At 37.6% G+C, this 17,745-nt stretch overlaps 1 protein-coding gene across 1 annotated transcript in view; it reads right to left on the reverse strand.

The window, feature by feature from the left end:
- The window catches only part of LOC114334595 (THO complex subunit 6 homolog), a 60,267-nt gene that overhangs the window by 5,180 nt on the left and 37,342 nt on the right, over positions 1 to 17,745 (reverse strand). The window contains exon 3 of the mRNA XM_028284669.2: positions 14,081 to 14,243. Coding sequence (XP_028140470.1) covers positions 14,081 to 14,243 — 163 coding nt within the window. The remainder of the gene's footprint in view (positions 1 to 14,080; positions 14,244 to 17,745) is intronic.

The following is a 17,745-nucleotide window of genomic DNA, read 5'->3' on the forward strand; positions in this document are numbered from 1 at the left end:
GTACGAATCCCTACTCGAAACGGCCCTTCTCAGGGCAGCGACGCAGACCTCAAAGTCATCTTCTGGAACGCTGGAGGTCTAAGCAACAGCAAGTTTTTAGAACTCAAACGAAGCGTTCTCGAAAATAACGTTGATATATGTCATTGTAGAGGCAGGAGCCGCTACAGACACACCTCACCTCTACCCTACAGTTGGCTATTCAACCCATGTGCTGAAGAGGAGTCGACAAGTAGCGTCAGGAATTATCATCGGAATCAAAACCCCTCTAGTATGCAAGACTAACATAATTCACGAAATGCAGGATAGAGATAAACTGGAAATGTTCCAGGTCGAAGTCTGGAAAAACTCGAAACATGTCACCCTTTTCTTACTATACAATCCGCCAGATAATATACCTGCATTGGAATTGGTAGAGCAACAAATCCAGCCAAGTACCATCATAATTGGAGATTTCAATAGTCCATCCACGAGATGGGGCTACTCTAGAACCACCAACGTTGGGAAACACCTCGAGGACTTTTTGGATAACAACTATCTTGATGTAGTGAACACCCCACCTACGTTCTTATCGTTTAGAGGAAGTCAATCAAGGCCCGATCTTGTCGTAACACACCCACACATTACAGGGAAGACCAGTGTAACCCTCCTGGACGACGCAGCAGGCTGTGGTCACCGCGCTCTGCTAGTGACATGCAAACTGGCAAAGGACAAAAAAGCCCAAAATCGCGCCCCGCGCTGGAATTTTAAAAAGGCGAATTGGAAAAAGTACAGGGAATGCACAGATGAAGTCCTTACTCAACTAACACTACAAGAACCAGAAGAAGCAGCAAAGAAAGTAACCGAGGCCATACTTAGATGTGCAAAAGAGTGCATACCGCGAGGTCAAATTAAGGGGTAAAAGACTTTCTGGTCCCCAACGCTATCCAAATTGAAAGCTGCCAGAAATAAAGCCAGGGGCAAAGCTGAAAAATCCAGGCAAATGAACGATTGTGTAGAGCTTCGAAAGAGACAAGCGATCCTAACTCAAGCCATTAAGTCAGGGAAAAGAGAAGCTTTCAAATCCTTCCTTGCTAAGCTCGACTTCCGAAACGCTAAACAATGATGGAAACAAGCAACAGCAAATGCCAATGAGAGGCATGGCTAGAGAACTCACCACACATGCCGATATAGCAAACGAACTCTGTAAACACTACACAAAAGTGAGTAATATTAAGATAAATAAGAGGGAGAGAGCAAGACTGTTGCGCTATCCCCCTCCCCGGCGGATGAGCAAAAGTATAAAGGACATCTGTACAGAAGATTTCTCGATATCGGAGCTGGAAGCGGCTCTCTCTGACACAAAAACGAAAAAGGCAGCAGGGATTGACGAGTTGTACCCGGAAATGCTTAAATATCTGGGAGCCGCAGCCAAAAACACCATTCTGAGCTTGATTAACCTAACATGGAATTCAAGAGTCCCAAGTCAATGGAGGAAGAGCGAGGTCATACCCACCCTAAAGAAACAAAAAGACCCGAGCCTGACTGATAGCTACCGGCCAATATCCCTCACAAGCTCCTTATGCAAAGTAGCCGAAAAAATGGTTCTGGACAGACTGAACCGAGCCATAACCCATCTTGAACTGATTGACGACGCACAAGCTGGCTTCAGGAAACACAGGAACACCATGGACCATGTAGTCGAGTTTGCTCAAAAAGTCAAGGATGCTTTCCACCGTAAGATGTCAACAGTTGCAGTGCTAGTAGACCTCAAAGCTGCATACGACACAGTATGGAGAGGTTTGCTGTTACACAAGATAGCGAAGTCTGGAATTGACGGTAAACTGTTCAATTGGATAAAATCTTTTCTCGGTGAAAGGTATCAGAGAGTCAAATTTCACAACCATTGTTCCAAATTCAGACTACAAAGACAAGGGCTGCCACAAGGAGCTGTCATCAGCTGTCAATTGTTCAACCTAATGATAAACGATGTGCTCGCAATGATTAGAAAGACACGTGGTGTTGATGCCCTCCTGTATGCCGATGACCTCCTAATATGGGCATCAAGTAGCAGTCTGAAAGCGCTCGAGGGAGTAATGAACCAGGCTCTCAAAAATCTAGAAAAATGGGCGGATAAAAACTGCCTAACTGTCAGTACAACCAAAACTGTATATCAAGTACTTACCCTTTCAACAAAGCAGACTGCTGTCAAGCTGACATACAAAGGAGTCGACCTGGAAAGAGAGGATGTAACAAAATACCTGGGGGTGTACATAGATAAGAAAATGACGTGGAAACCTCAAATCGACGACATTGCAGAGAAAGCCACAAAGAGATGTCGACTGCTCAAACGTCTCACAGCAACAAAATGGGGCGCCACGCAAGATGTCTTGGTAGCAACATACAAAACCTATGTCCGGCCGATACTAGAATATGGGAGTGAAGCTACAATAACTGCGAGTACAAACACCACCTCCAAGCTTGAAGTCGCCCAGAACACTGCCCTTCGCGTCATCACCGGTGCTCCAAAATCAACACCCATTACATCAATGGAAGCCCAGACCGGTATTGAACCAATACAATGCCGCAGAGAGCAACACGCGTCAACCTTCTGGGAAAGGCAAAGACGAATACTTCCACAAAAATGGGACGAATATAGACAAGCAGCCTCACGTCTTAAAACACAAACCACTCCGCTTACAGTAGCAAATCAAATCATGGAAAAATACCACATTGACCTGTCGAAAGCCGCCCCCTTCCCAGCGCAAACTACACTCGCCCGCTGTCTACCAAACACAGAATTGCGTCTTGAAAACCATAACGACCCGAAGCACTTATCGTCAGACATTGTCCTAAGGAAAGCCGCCCTAGATACGATACACACCAATTACCCAGCGCATGAGTGGCTCCACATCTACTGCAATGGCTCCTCGATGTCGGACTCGGGAAGAACAGGAGCAGGATATGTCTCAACGTTATCCAAAGGCTCCATAGCTGTGGGTGCCCCTCTCACCAACTATGATGGCGAAATTGCTGCTATACACGAAGCCGCTAAAAGTCTCGAGAATCTCCAACACCCCCAAAAAGTTGCCTTCTTCATCGACTGCCAAGCCGCAATCCTCGCCCTGTCGACAAATCGATATACCGACTGTGCCCAAACAATATCTTGCCGCGTCCAACTATCGAACTTGCTGGAAAAAGGGTGGCTGATTACTTTACAATGGATCCCTAGTCATGTCGGTGTTGAAGGGAATGAAGCGGCGGATGAACTTGCAAAAGAAGGCACTACTCTTCCACAGCCCCCTAGCTTCCAATCGTACACATCAGCAAAGTCCACCATTAAAAGAGGAATCAAAGCGAAGATAAAAGACCAGCAAATACAAGCCGGTGCTGGAAAATCTTGGGCCCACCTAATAGAGTCACCAATCCCTCACAACTTGCCGAGACCCATTAGTGTAGCCGCGTTCAGAACAACTACCGTAGTAACGGGGCATGACTACCTGGCCTCCCATCTACATCGCATCGGCGTCCGTGAAAATGACAACTGTCCACTATGTAATCAGCCCCAGATGGATGCTGCTCACCTCCCAGAGTGCCCAGCCCTGATAACAGACCCACCCGAGGAGGATGAAGATCGCCTACGAGAAACGGCTCGTCTATACTGGTCAGCGCGCCGCCAAATGGCTAACATGCCAAGGGTGGGCGTTGGCTAGTAAGTAAGTAAGTAAGTAATTCAATGGCACACAATTTCTCAATCAATAAATTCAAAGTTTGATTCTTCGATGGTATCGTGTCCCACAAATCTTTGAAATTATCAAAGTCCTTACCCAAAGTTGATAAGATCCGACCATTTAACATTCTTTCGGACGAAACATTTTCATCATGCATCTGCAATTCATCATTCAAAACTACAAACAGTTTCTGCAACTTCGCAACATGTGTGCTAATATCTTCTTTTTCATCACGTTGGACTCTAAAAATTCAATTAACATGTTTAACCGTTGCGTACTGCTACGTTCAAATCTCGCACGTAATTTGTCCCATATTCCACTAGCGTGAGTACATGTCAACACGAGCTCGGCAACAGTTTTCCTAGCGTACCTGCTAACAAACTTGCCGCTTTTGCATCGTCTTTTAACCATTGTTGATGCTTCTCTACTTCTAATGAAGTTGAATTTTCATCAACCTCCGGACACTTACACGTACCGTTCACAATGTCTTCAAGTGAATACGCTCGTAATAACATCGAAACGTGCCATTTCCATTTTGCCCAGTCTTCAGGACCCTCAAGTTTATCGACTTGAATTTTATAATCGTTATTGCTGGTCGCCAAATTTTTTCACCTGTTCACAGTTCACGTGAATTGGGCCAGTAACCTGTTATAAAATGAGTTAGGTGAGCTAACTAGCTAACTAAATGACCATCAACGATTATAAATTTATTCTTAATTACAGGACAATAGGAAACTTGACTGACATTATTTTTATAATTTTCTGACATTACATTACTTCTATTATCAATACTGTCAAATACATAAAGTGACAACCATAGAATAATAGCTACTTTTTATATTGTATATTCTAACAATAACACTAGAGATCAAGAAATAACCGCTACAAGACAAAAAATAGATATATGCACTCTACAGGAGACCAAAAAGAAAGGAAAAGACCAGTCAAAATTAGGCGAATATATACTCATCTACAGTGGAGCAGCAAAAGAAAACAGGGCCAAGAGGGTGTGTAGCCTTACTAATAATACACCAAAGATACCAAAATAACACCAAAGACTGTCAATACGTATCAGAAAGGATTGTCGCAGCAAAAATAAGAATGGAGAAGGAAGGCCTGAACATCATCGGAGTATACGGCCCAGAAAATAGTAAGCCCCAAACAACAAGGGAAATATTCTATGATCAACTGCAACAAGTAGTAGATCAAGTTAGAGGAAAGTTGATAATTCTGCGGGATTTTAACGTTCGAATAGGCAACCAAGTAATACCCGGAATTAAACAAAAACACAATGAGAATGTCAAAAACGAAAATGGAGAACTGATGATAAACTTCTGCACGAATAACGAACTTCGAATAAACAACACCTTTTTGACCACAAGACCAACACAAATATACATTCAATAATACCCGTGGACAAATATCTATGATAGATTATATTGTAACTAATAGAGATATACATCCATCAAAAATAATCGACGTAAGATGCCTCAACTCAGCAGATGTAGGTAGTGACTTCACACCTAAGAGAGTGGCACCAACACAAACAAAAATCAAAGTCGAAGGACTAAATACGGAATCCACGGAATACTTATACAGAAAAAGAATATCAGAGAAGATTCCTGATAATGGAATATTTCAAAACGATAACATCGAGGAAAGCTGGGAAAAACTCAAAAGTAACATAATTAACGCAGCAACAGAATCACTTGGAGAGAGGAAAGTAACGAATACCACCAATATATCAAAAAAGAAAACCCCATGGTTTTGAGAGGAAGTGAAGATAAAATGTGAAAAAAAGAAGAAAGCCTTTTTACAATACAGAACACAACAAACACGACAGGCATACAACCACTATAAACGAATTAGAAACAAAACAAACCCTTTAGTCAGACAAATAAAAAGGGAACACTGGGAGAGCTTCTCAAAACAGATGGAACACGACTTCTACGGAACACAAAAGGAAATATGGAGAATGATCAAAGGACAAAGAAAAGAGATAAACGAACTAATAAAAACGAAACACATTCAGAAGGAAACTTGGGCAGACTATTTTCGATCTCTGTTTGCTAAAGATAACGATAACGATAACGAACCACCAACACCTGAAATGACAACAAACGAAAAAATAAATATTGAAGAAGCAGAGGTAACGGAAGCATTAAGGAAATTAAAAAATATAAAATCACCAGGAGGGAACAGAATATCGAATGAACTCCTAAAGTACGGAGGACAAGATCTAACCAAACAACTATTAAAACTAATCCAAAAAATAATAGCACAAAACAGAATACCACAAGAATGGAGAACAAGCATCCTAATACCTCTCTTCAAAAAGGGAGAAAAATCGGACCCGGAGAATTACAGAGGAATTAATTTATTAAACACAACACTAAAATTAACGACCAAAGTAATAACAAACAAACTGAATAAAATTATAACATTAGCAGAAGAACAACAAGGTTTTAGGTCGGGAAGATCATGCACCGACGCTATATTTATAATGAGGCAGATTCAAGAAAAATCGTTAGAATACAACAAACCGGCATACTTATGTTTCGTGGACCTTAAGAAGGCATTTGACAGGGTAAAATTAAAGGACGTTATCCATTTATTGTACGCAAGAGAGGTACCTCTAGTAATAATTAAAACGATCGAAAATATCTACCAGAACAACACAATAAAAGTAAAAGTAGATGAAGAACTAACTGACCCAATTAACGCTGGTAATGGGATAAGACAGGGAGATTCCCTAAGTCCTCTGTTGTTCAACCTGATCACGGACGAAATAATAAAAAAAGTAAGAACAAAAAAAGGATACCAAATGGGAGAAAAACAACTTAAAATAATCTGCTATGCAGACGACGCAATACTAATCTCTCAAAGTGAAGATGATTTACAACGTATGCTGCACGAATTTAATATAACCGCTAGAAAATTTAACATGTTAATTTCCCCAAAAATACTAAATGCATGGTTATAACAGCAGATCTAATAAGGTGTAAATTAGAGCTGGAGGGTCAAATAACAGAACAAGTCATGGAGTTTAAATATCTAGGCATCACACTATGCAGTTACGGAAAGCTCGAAACAGAAGTAGAAGATCAGGTGAATAAAGCAAACAGAGCCGCAGGTTGCCTGAACGATACAATATGGAGAAATAAAAACATCGGAAAAGAAGTGAAAGGCAGAATTTACAAAACAGTCATCAGACCAATAATGACATACGCGGCAGAAACACGACCTGATACAGAAAGGACAAAAAGAATGCTAGAAACAGCAGAGATGAAAACATTGCGAAAAATTGATGGTAAGACGCTGTGGGATAGAGCTAGAAGTGCAGATATACGACGGACATGCCAGGTGGACAACATTAATAACTGGGTGAAAAGCAGAAGAGTAGAGTGGAACGACCACATAAGCAGAATGACAACAAATAGAGTAGTAAGGACGGCGAGAGACGGTTCCCCAATAGGAAGACGATCAGTGGGAAGACCACGAAAAAGATGGAATGACAACTTACTGGAGACACATTGAAAAACAGACAGAGTCATGTCTACATAAAAAGAAGAAGAAGAACAAATATCATGATTGTGTTAACATAAACGGAAAGAAACTCAATCACCTCAGATATTGCGATGATGTTGCTCTTATTACAACCAACCAAGAAGAACTAGCCACAATGCTGACTCAACTAGTACAAGCATCAGAGAAGATAGGATTAAAAATGAAGATGGGTAAAACAAAAATCATGACAAATACAAATGACAGAATAAATATAAATATAAATACCGTAAAATTTGAGGTTGTTGACGAATATATTATATACCTGGATCAAATAATCAAAGCTAATAAAGAGAATCAAACAACTGAAGTACAAAGTAGAATCAGATTGGCGTGGGCATCGTTTGGAAAGTTAAAATGGACATTAAAAAGCACAAAGATACCTAACCTAAAAACCCGTGTATTTGATCAGTGCATCCTTCCTTTTCTGACGTATGGCTCAGAAACATGGACATTAACAAAGGCCAACATACTTAAACAAAATAGAAATATCTAAATGAAAAATTTAAAGATTCTGTTGGAAATAAAACTGCAAGACAGAAAATCAAACAAATGGATAAGAAAGAAAACAAAAGTAAAAAATGTAACAGAACATATAGCAGGGTTAAAGTGGAGATTTGCGGGACACAATGCGAGACAGGAAGAAGAGGAAGCCCTCAGATACGATGGAAGGACGATATTGTAAAAGCTGCAGGAACTCACTGGAAAAGCGCGGCCAAGGACAGACGGAAATGGAAAGATTTGGGGAAGGCCTATGTCCAAAGTTGGATAGGAATGGAATAAAGAAGAAGAAGAAGAAGAAGATCATCTTCTTCTATAGTTTCGAAATTGTAAGAACTCAGTTTTCGAAAATAACTCAGTAAATACTCAGAATAGTGTACGAAAATTTTTCTAACAAGTTGGATATTCTGATCTTAGAGGCGGCTGCTCTAAATACACTCATCGGGAAAATTAACCGTCCACCCTGTATTTCTTTCAATTTACAGGAATTATCAATCTTGGGCCACATTTTATGAATGTTACGGTGAAAACCACCTTTGAGGAAAACAAAGCAGTAAAATTTTTGAAAAAAAAGTCGTTGATCAAGGGATGCTTAAGAAAAATTTAATGTTTAAAAATCTTAAATGAAGAAGATTCTAACAAACATAATTTTAAAAATCTTAGTCTAATTAAAAAAATATGAGTATGATGGGTGTTGCCGACCCTGGCCCTTAAGACTTCTTGGAGATGGTTTGGCAACCCACTGATGTTATCCTGGATATCAGATTGGGGTATATTGTGCCACTCTTCTACAGTAGCCGTCTTGAGCTCTCCGAAGGATGTACGGGCTGGTACTCCTGCTCGTACCCTTTTTTTGAGGTTTTCCCAAATTTGTTCAATTGGGTTAAAATCGGGACAGCATGCCGGTCATGATAAAACTTAAATCCCGACCTCATTAAGGTACTCACAGGTAGTGATGTGCCGTGGGTATTTACCCGATTGGGTAAATATATAAATACCGGGTATTTATCGGGTAAATACCCAAAAATATATTTACCCACCCAAATTTGTTTTTTTCCTCTTTTTAACCTTAACTTTGTTTTTAAGATTTTAAAAGCTTGCAAGCAGGCATTTCGTCACACGGTTTGCGCTGGCTGTAGGCCTGCCGGAGTAGACAAAGCATGCAAGAAGAATAAAATCAAACCTAACCTCATTTTTTTCGCGTTTTTCTTATATTTATTTCGAAGTAAGAAATTACAACTGTTAGAAGTTTCTTTTCATTAAAAATTCTTCCACTTGCACCCCTTGTAACCCGTTATAAACATGCCACGTAAAAAGCATGGCGTTTGGAAAATGTGGAACATTAACGAGAATAAATCTGTTAGTTGTAAATACTGTTCGAAGTGTTACAAGTTTGCGAATGTGAATAAAATGACTCGCCATATAAATAAGTGCCTCAAGTGTTCCAAGGAAGCAAAAAAAATGATCAACCTAAACTTCAACTTTTGAGTCAGCCAAGGTTGAGCACAGAGATAGGGAAACTGAGCAGGTAGGTGTAAAATTCAACTAAAACTAAAAATGACAATTTTTTGAGCATATAAACTTTTACATATGATAGTCCAATTGGTCAATGGCTAATCAAGGTTTAAGTAAAGCCTCCGCCTAACTAACCTTGGCTCATTTATTATGTTCAAGTGAAAAATCAAATAATTGAATTGTTTAATTAAAAGGTAAAGGGTAAGGCGTAAAGGTAAAGGTGACATATATTTTTTCAGCTCGATCTAGATGAAGATGTAATAATTGATCCACCACAATGTTTGAATCCAAGCACGCCTGTGAGAGAAAACCGTCCAAGTCCAAGCTCATCATGTCTATTTTCTTCATCCATGTCAGGATGTGCTTCAAGGTCTTCCATTCCATTTAGAAGTAAACACATTCCAGAAACTCCAATGAAATCAATGAGAAACAGTACTTACAAGAGGACCCCTAGCTCTATATCTTGTTCACCTCATGCCTCTGCGGTTCCCTCTGTCTCTGGACGACAAATTGATTTGAAAGGGTTTCTGGACACGATGAGTGCTCAAGAAAATGTAAGTTTATTTTAAAACCTTTTGTATAATGAAATTGCCGTGTTTCCTTTTATAGTGTAAAGTGTAATATTTTCTTTTTTGTTTTCAGAGCAATCTAAATCAATCTTTGGCCAAAGCGATTTTCATAAGTGGATCACCATTATCTTTAGTAGAACACCCCTTATGGATTGATTTTTTCAAGAAACTAATACCTTCATATAAACTTCCTACCAGGAAATGTGTGTCCACTACTTTATTGGATAAAGAATATAACCAAATGAAAGCTGATCTTAGCTCCGATTTGGCCATTGCCAAAAATTTACATCTTCAGTGTGATGGCTGGAGCAATATACGGAAGGAAAGTATTGTAAACTTTGTAATATCAAAGCCTGAGCCGATTTTTGTTGTTTCTTGCTACTGAAGAAAATAAACACACGGGAGACTATTTGTGTAGAAAAATGTCAGAAATCATTGAGAAATATAAGTCTGAGAAGTTCCTTGTCGTCATTGGGGATAATGCAGCCAATATGAAACGAGCAATTACTTTATTGACTGAAAAGTATGACCATCTTGTACCCTTGGTATGCCTTTGTCATACCTTACAGTTACTCTGTAATGACATAGTTAACTGTAAATCAGCACAAACATTCTTCAACAGTTGCACAGAGATAGTGAAATGCCAAAAAATGTTCATATATTAAATGCCCTGTTTACTAAGATTAACAAGGAGAAAAATATAACAGTCAGTCTAAAATTGCCAGTGAAAACCCGCTGGGGTAGTTTTCTTGATACTCTACAAAGCCTTCTTGCTTGCAAGAGCACACTGCAAACATTAGCAGTAAATGAGCAGGTCACAGACTGTTTACCAAGAGAACTAAAGTCTCGAATTTTAGATGACAATGTTTTTTGGATTCGAGTTGAGAAATTAATATTAATTTTACAACCAATTGTAATTTTAACAAAACAATTTGAATCAAATGCATGTTTAATCCATAAAGTGCATTACGCTTTTAATGATTTGCAGAAAAATCTTGTCCTTTTATTACCACAATCACCACTTACAAAAGCCGAGGAGAATACTATTTTACAAAAAATTGAAGAGAGGAAGCATATGGCTCTATGGCCAATTCATTTGACTGCAGCACTATTAGATCCCTCGAGTCAGGGTTGCCTTTTAACGCCAGTCGAGCATGTGGACGCAATCAAATTCATTCACAAAGTTGCTGACAAAATGAATATTGCGACTTCGGCTTCCAGTGACTTGCCCAATTATATGGCAAAGGATGGGCTATGGGGAAAATAACTTGTGTGGATTTTTGCAGCATCAGTATCGCCATTGGTATGGTGGAAAGGTATCTGCAAAGGTAGTCGTCTTTCGAAAGTTGCTGTTCGCATATTATCAGCTCCAGTTAGCTCTGCAGCAACTGAAAGATCGTTCAGTACGTTCAGTTGGATCCACAATAAAAAACGTAATCGTTTGACAAACACTAGGGCTGGGAAAATTACATATTTGGCTCACAACTGGAAATTACTACAGGAAAACGAAAAAGGGAAACATGAAATTGATGAATTGACAACAGGCCAAGCTGAAGAGACACCAAATCCAAATAATGCCTATATTGACCTCAGCTATTCTCGCGCAAAACCAAATATAGCTCTACGGTGTTGTGGGGCGTAAGCTGGAAGGAAAGACCTCACATTTCTTTCTGTCAGACTTCTTCTAATGGAATGTTCACTCACCCAAACATTTCTCACCTCAAAAAGACGCGTACAAGCTTCAGGAGTAGTGCAAAAGTGATTTCTCAACACGTTGCTGACAATGAAGCGGCCATATCGAATTGTAGTGCATCGATGTTGGCCTTGACCTGGCTTGCAGGTGTATCAACCTGTCTCCCGAAATCGTATGATAGTATCCTGTAGCATATTTCAGCACCTACGGCTGCGGTAGAGGAGTGGCACAATATCCACCAATCTGATATCCAGGATATCATGAATGGATTGCCGAACTTGCTAAAAGATGTCCTAAGGGCAAGTCAGTTTGCATTATTTATCCTCTTATGTCCTCCACAAAAGTAACATAATTAACGCAGCAACAGAATCACTTAGAGAGAGGAAAGTAACGAATACCAATATATCAAAAAACAAAACCCCATGGTTTCGAGATGAAGTGAAGATAAAATGTGAAGAAAAGAAGAAAGCCTTTTTACAATACAGAACACAACAGGCATACAACCACTATAAGAATTAGAAACGAAACAAACACTTTAGTCAGACAAATAAAAAGAGAACATTGGGAGAGTTTCTCAAAACAGATGGAACACGACTTCTACGGAACACAAAAGGAAATATGGAGAATGATCAGAGGACAAAGAAAAGAGATGAACGAACTAATAAAAACGAAACACATCCAGAAGGAAACTTGGGCAGACTATTTTCAATCTCTGTTTGCTAAAGATAACGATAACGAACCACCAACACCTGAAGTGACAACAAACGAAGAAATAAATATTGAAGAAGCAGAGGTAACTGAAGCATTAAGGAAATTAAAAAATAGAAAATCACCAGGACAGGACCGAATATCGAATGAACTCCTAAAGTATGGAGGACAAGACCTGACCAAACAATTATTAAAACTAATCCAAAAAATAATAGAACAAAACAGAATACCACAAGAATGGAGATCAAGCATCCTAATACCTCTCTTCAAAAAGGGAGAAAAATCGGACCCGGATAATTACAGAGGAATTAATTTATTAAACACAACACTAAAATTAACGACCAAAGTAATAACAAACAAACTGAATAAAATTATATCATTAGCAGAAGAACAACAAGGTTTTAGGTTTTAGGGAAGATCATGCACCGACGCTATATTTATAATGAGGCAGATTCAAGAAAAATCGTTAGAATACAACAAACCGGCATACTTATGTTTCGTGGACCTTAAGAAGGCATTTGACAGGGTAAAATTAAAGGACGTTATCCATTTATTGTACGCAAGAGAGGTACCTCTAGTAATAATTAAAACGATCGAAAATATCTACCAGAACAACACAATAAAAGTAAAAGTAGATGAAGAACTAACTGACCCAATTGAAGCTGGTAATGGGATAAGACAGGGAGATTCCCTAAGTCCTCTGTTGTTCAACCTGATCATGGACGAAATAATAAAAAATGTAAGAACAAAAAAAGGATACCAAATGGGAGAAAAACAACTTAAAATAATCTGCTATGCAGACGACGCAATACTAATCTCTCAAAGTGAAGATGATTTACAACGTATGCTGCACGAATTTAATATAACCGCTAGAAAATTTAACATGTTAATTTCCCCAAAAAAGACTAAATGCATGGTTATAACAGCAGATCTAATAAGGTGTAAATTAGAGCTGGAGGGTCAAATAATAGAACAAGTCATGGAGTTTAAATATCTAGGCATCACACTATGCAGTTACGGAAAGCTCGAAACAGAAGTGGAAGATCAGGTGAATAAAGCAAACAGAGCCGCCGGTTGCTTGAACGATACAATATGGAGAAATAAAAACATCGGAAAAGAAGTGAAAGGCAGAATTTACAAAACAGTCATCAGACCAATAATGACATACGCGGCAGAAACACGATCTGATACAGAAAGGACAAAAAGAATGCTAGAAACAGTAGAGATGAAAACATTGCGAAAAATTGATGGTAAGACGCTGTGGGATAGAGCTAGAAGTGCAGATATACGAGGGAGATGCAAGGTGGACAACATTAATAACTGGGTGAAAAGCAGAAGAGTAGAGTGGAACGACCACATAAGCAGAATGACAACAAATAGAGTAGTAAGGACGGCGAGAGACGGTTCCCCAATAGGAAGACGATCAGTGGGAAGACCACGAAAACGATGGAATGACAACTTACTGGAGGCACATTGAAAAACAGACAGAGTAATGTCTATATAAAAAGAAGAAGAAGAAGATGTCCGCCACTGTCGAAACATTTATCTTTTAGTATCTACGCATTCTAAACAATATCTAAACTTTATTACCCATTACGAGCTCAAACAGTGAAGTATGTTAGAAAATACAATCCTCTGTTTTCTTTGGCATTAGAATTTTAATTTTCACTTTTAAAATGATGAGCATCCCTATGTCAAAGACCATTCTCTTTTTGAATATATAATGAGGGTACGGTGTTGTAAACTATTAAGAATGTCACTATAATTAAAAATATTTCTGATAAATTTGGAGATTTAGTGGGAAGGCAAAAACAATAACTTACCACATAATCTTCATTGGCACTGACAGATCCAATCCATTTTCCTAATTCTGGCCTTGCTACCTTTTCATTTTTATGTGGCTCTATCGAGTGCGCCACCTTATAGGTTTTAGTATCCCATATGTTTACGACACCATCCTCAGCACCCGAAATGAAGTCAGAGCCTCTGCAAAATAATATAAAAACTGTTAACTACAGTTCATTTCTTAGTTTCAGCTATGTAACAGCAACTTAATTAGAAATTCAATGCAAATTAAAACTAGTGGGAATAGTCCAGAAAAATTAAGGTTTTTGTCGGGACACTTGAGCAACCAGGTTGCAAATGGGTTTTTGGGTACTATATACCTAATAGATACATTATAAATACAAAAATGCCCGTCACAGTTCGGACGAGAATTTTAGTTATTAACAGATAAGGGTGAAAAACGGCAATTTTTTCGTTTAAATCGCTCCAGGTAAAAATAAGGTAATTAAATATCTTATTTAGAGTATTCATCTTTTAGTAGATGAGCAAAGGTTTAAAATTGCAGCTTTTGAATTTTAGTCCGATCATTTGTTGCTTCAAAAATTGCAAAATAAAACTAAAATTTCGAAAATCAAAAATTTGCTATAACTTTTGCGAAAATGAACTTAATACTTTGTTATTGCATGAAAAGTTGAGTCAAACAGTATATACACTGTTACTATTATATTATAATGCACACAAAATTTCAGGAACATTCGTCAATTAGATTAAATATTATTCAATTTGTTTACCCCACAGAGCTTTTTTTGCAATGTTATTGCTCAGAAAATGATAATGATACAGCAATTCTGCGGAAACCAAATGAAAGAAGAATACTTATATTTTTAACGTATTTAAAAAAATCAATAAAAAGTCATTTTTACCATTCCGAAAACATTTTACCAAAGTAGGGTCATTTTGGCTTATAAATAATTTGAAGCCAAAAATGACCCTACTTTGGTAAAATGTTGTGACTATTACTAGTATAAAGATAAATATAGAATTTTAATAAATAAATTTAAAAAAATACAAAAAGTTAAACAGTAATCTCGAAAATAAACAAATAAGTGTCCATTTGTCAGAAATATAGCCGCACTCATATATTTACTTGTTAAGCAAGCACCACACTCTCGCGAAGTTACTTCCGGAAAGTTGACCGAAGTCCGAAGTACCCGTCACTACACACTCGCTCAACTTCGCGAGGAACACATTGACGCGGGGCGATATCTACTTCGATTCCTTTGACTCGATCGCAAAAACCGCTACCGAATGGAAGTAGACCGACGCGCAGCGAAGTCGCATGAGTTAACTGTCTACACTCTCGTACTCACTGAATTTCGATCGACTTCGCGAGTAGTATAGTGAGCGTTTTATGTTTGCGGCCGTAAAAAAATTAATAGATATTTACCGGAAGTAATCAAATTAAGAGAGGGCAGTATTTAGTTGTTCTAACAATAATTATGTTTGAAAATAAAAATTACAATAACATATACGGGGTGTCACCGAAAATAGTGCATTCCTTTAAGGTATGGATATAATACACAATTTAGAACAAAAAAGTCCAATACGATTTTTTTCTAAAGTTAACCGTTTCCAAAAAAATTACATTGTTATCCATATAAGTGAATTTTCATTTTCAGAAAATTAAATAATCTGGCAACGTCGTACAAGAACACGTTTGTGACTTTGGAAATTTAACGTAATTGAACCCCTTGTTTATTTAGGTACTATGATTTTATGGTTGTTGACATCGGCATTGTACCTAGCGGCAAATAATTATTTCTTGATTTAATAATGTGGCATTTGCTATTATCTGAATTAATTAAGGTTTTTGATGAGGCTCGAGGTTTTACATAAATTATAACGAGGAAACCAACGAAAAGCCCTAGATACAAAGTTTACTACTTTTTAAACAATTAGAATAATTGAATTAAAAATGTAACAAACAATATTTTAAATCTAAGACTTTTCGTTAATAATAAACTGCCTTCTGGCTGCATCCCGTATCTCAATATATAATCACAGAGACGAAGAAAATAGGAGAAAGCAAATAGAGGACACTTAGGCCACGCGTTTACCTTCTCTTCGTCTAGGAAAATGACCAAAAGACAGTTTCTAAATACTCAAAACTGAGTAAAAATGGAAAAGATAAAGGCAGTTTTTGTTTATATTCGATTCAGAGTTGGACCACCATCTCCATATAGCTATTTCAGCATCCTCATGCCTCCTCAGTGAAGCTCTGCAGTCACAACTCTGAAAGGAATATAAACAATCTGCCTATTTAAGGGAAACCATCGTGATACAATGATTCCACCTTTTGAGACGCAATCTAGCGACATCTCTCGTATTACGAGGAAAACAACGAAAAGCCCTAGATACAAAGTTTACTACTTTTAAACAATTAGAATAATTGAAATAAAAATATAATAAACAATATTTTAAATCTAAGACTTTTCGTTAATAAACTGCCTTCTGGCTGCATCCCGTATCTCCGGATTTTACAATATATAATCACAGAGACGACGAAAATAGGATAAAGCAAATAGGGGACACTTAGGCCACGCATTTACCTTCTCTTCGTCTAGGAAAAGGACCGAAAGACAGTTTCTAAATACTCAAAACTGAGTAAAAATGAAAAAGATAAAGGCAGTTTTTGTTTATATTCGATTCAGAACTTTTGTATTTACAAAACCTAGAGATCTGTTAGCATTAGATACAAAGAACACGCAGGTGAGATTTAAAATTTAATTGTTTATCAAAAATTACTCCTAGATCTCTCATCTCATCAACTCTAGACAACACATTTATACCAATTTTATATTCATACAGATCTGTAGTGTTAGTTTTTGAGAAACTAATAATATGACATTTGTTGACATTTAATAATAAATTGTTGGAAATAGACCATTTATATACTTTATCCAAGTCATTTTGTAGAATTTTACTATCCAATAAGTTCTCTACAATGTGAAATAATTTGAAGTCATCAGCAAAGAGTAGAAAGTTAACATGTTCAATTACAGATGATAGATCATTGATAAAGAGGTTAAATAATAATGGTCCACAATGTGAGCCTTGTGGTACTCCTGAATGAACCTGAATTTCATTAGATATATAACTGCCAATTTTAACACGTTGTTGACGACCATAAAGAAAGCTACTGAAAGAGGTCACAATGCCATTCCCTAAACCAAGATTCTTCAACTTATATACAAGTAGGTCATGATTGACTCTATCGAAGTCTTTAGAGAAGTGTGTAAATAAATCAACTTGTAATCCCTTTTCAATAGCCTCTAATATAAAACTGTGATAACAAAGTAAATTTGTAACAGTAGATTTACTTGATTGAAAACCATGCTGTTGTGGTATAATTACATTTTTACATGCCCAATTTAAGTGACGAGTCACTAATTTATCCAAAAATTTAGGTAATGTTGATTGTATGCATATACCCCTGTAGTTTTTAATATTTTCCCTATCGCCGGATTTAAAAATTGGTGTAATAAAATTATCCTTCCAAAAATCAGGAAATTTTTCTGTTTCCAAAGACACCTTAAACAAATATAAAATTGGATAGGCTAAAGTAAATTTGCCACATTTAATTAAAAGAGCAGGGACACCATCTGGGCCAAATAAAGAATTGTTTTTTAATTGGTTAATACCT

This window comes from Diabrotica virgifera, chromosome 3 (genome assembly GCF_917563875.1).
Source record: "Diabrotica virgifera virgifera chromosome 3, PGI_DIABVI_V3a".
NCBI lineage: Eukaryota > Metazoa > Arthropoda > Insecta > Coleoptera > Chrysomelidae > Diabrotica > Diabrotica virgifera.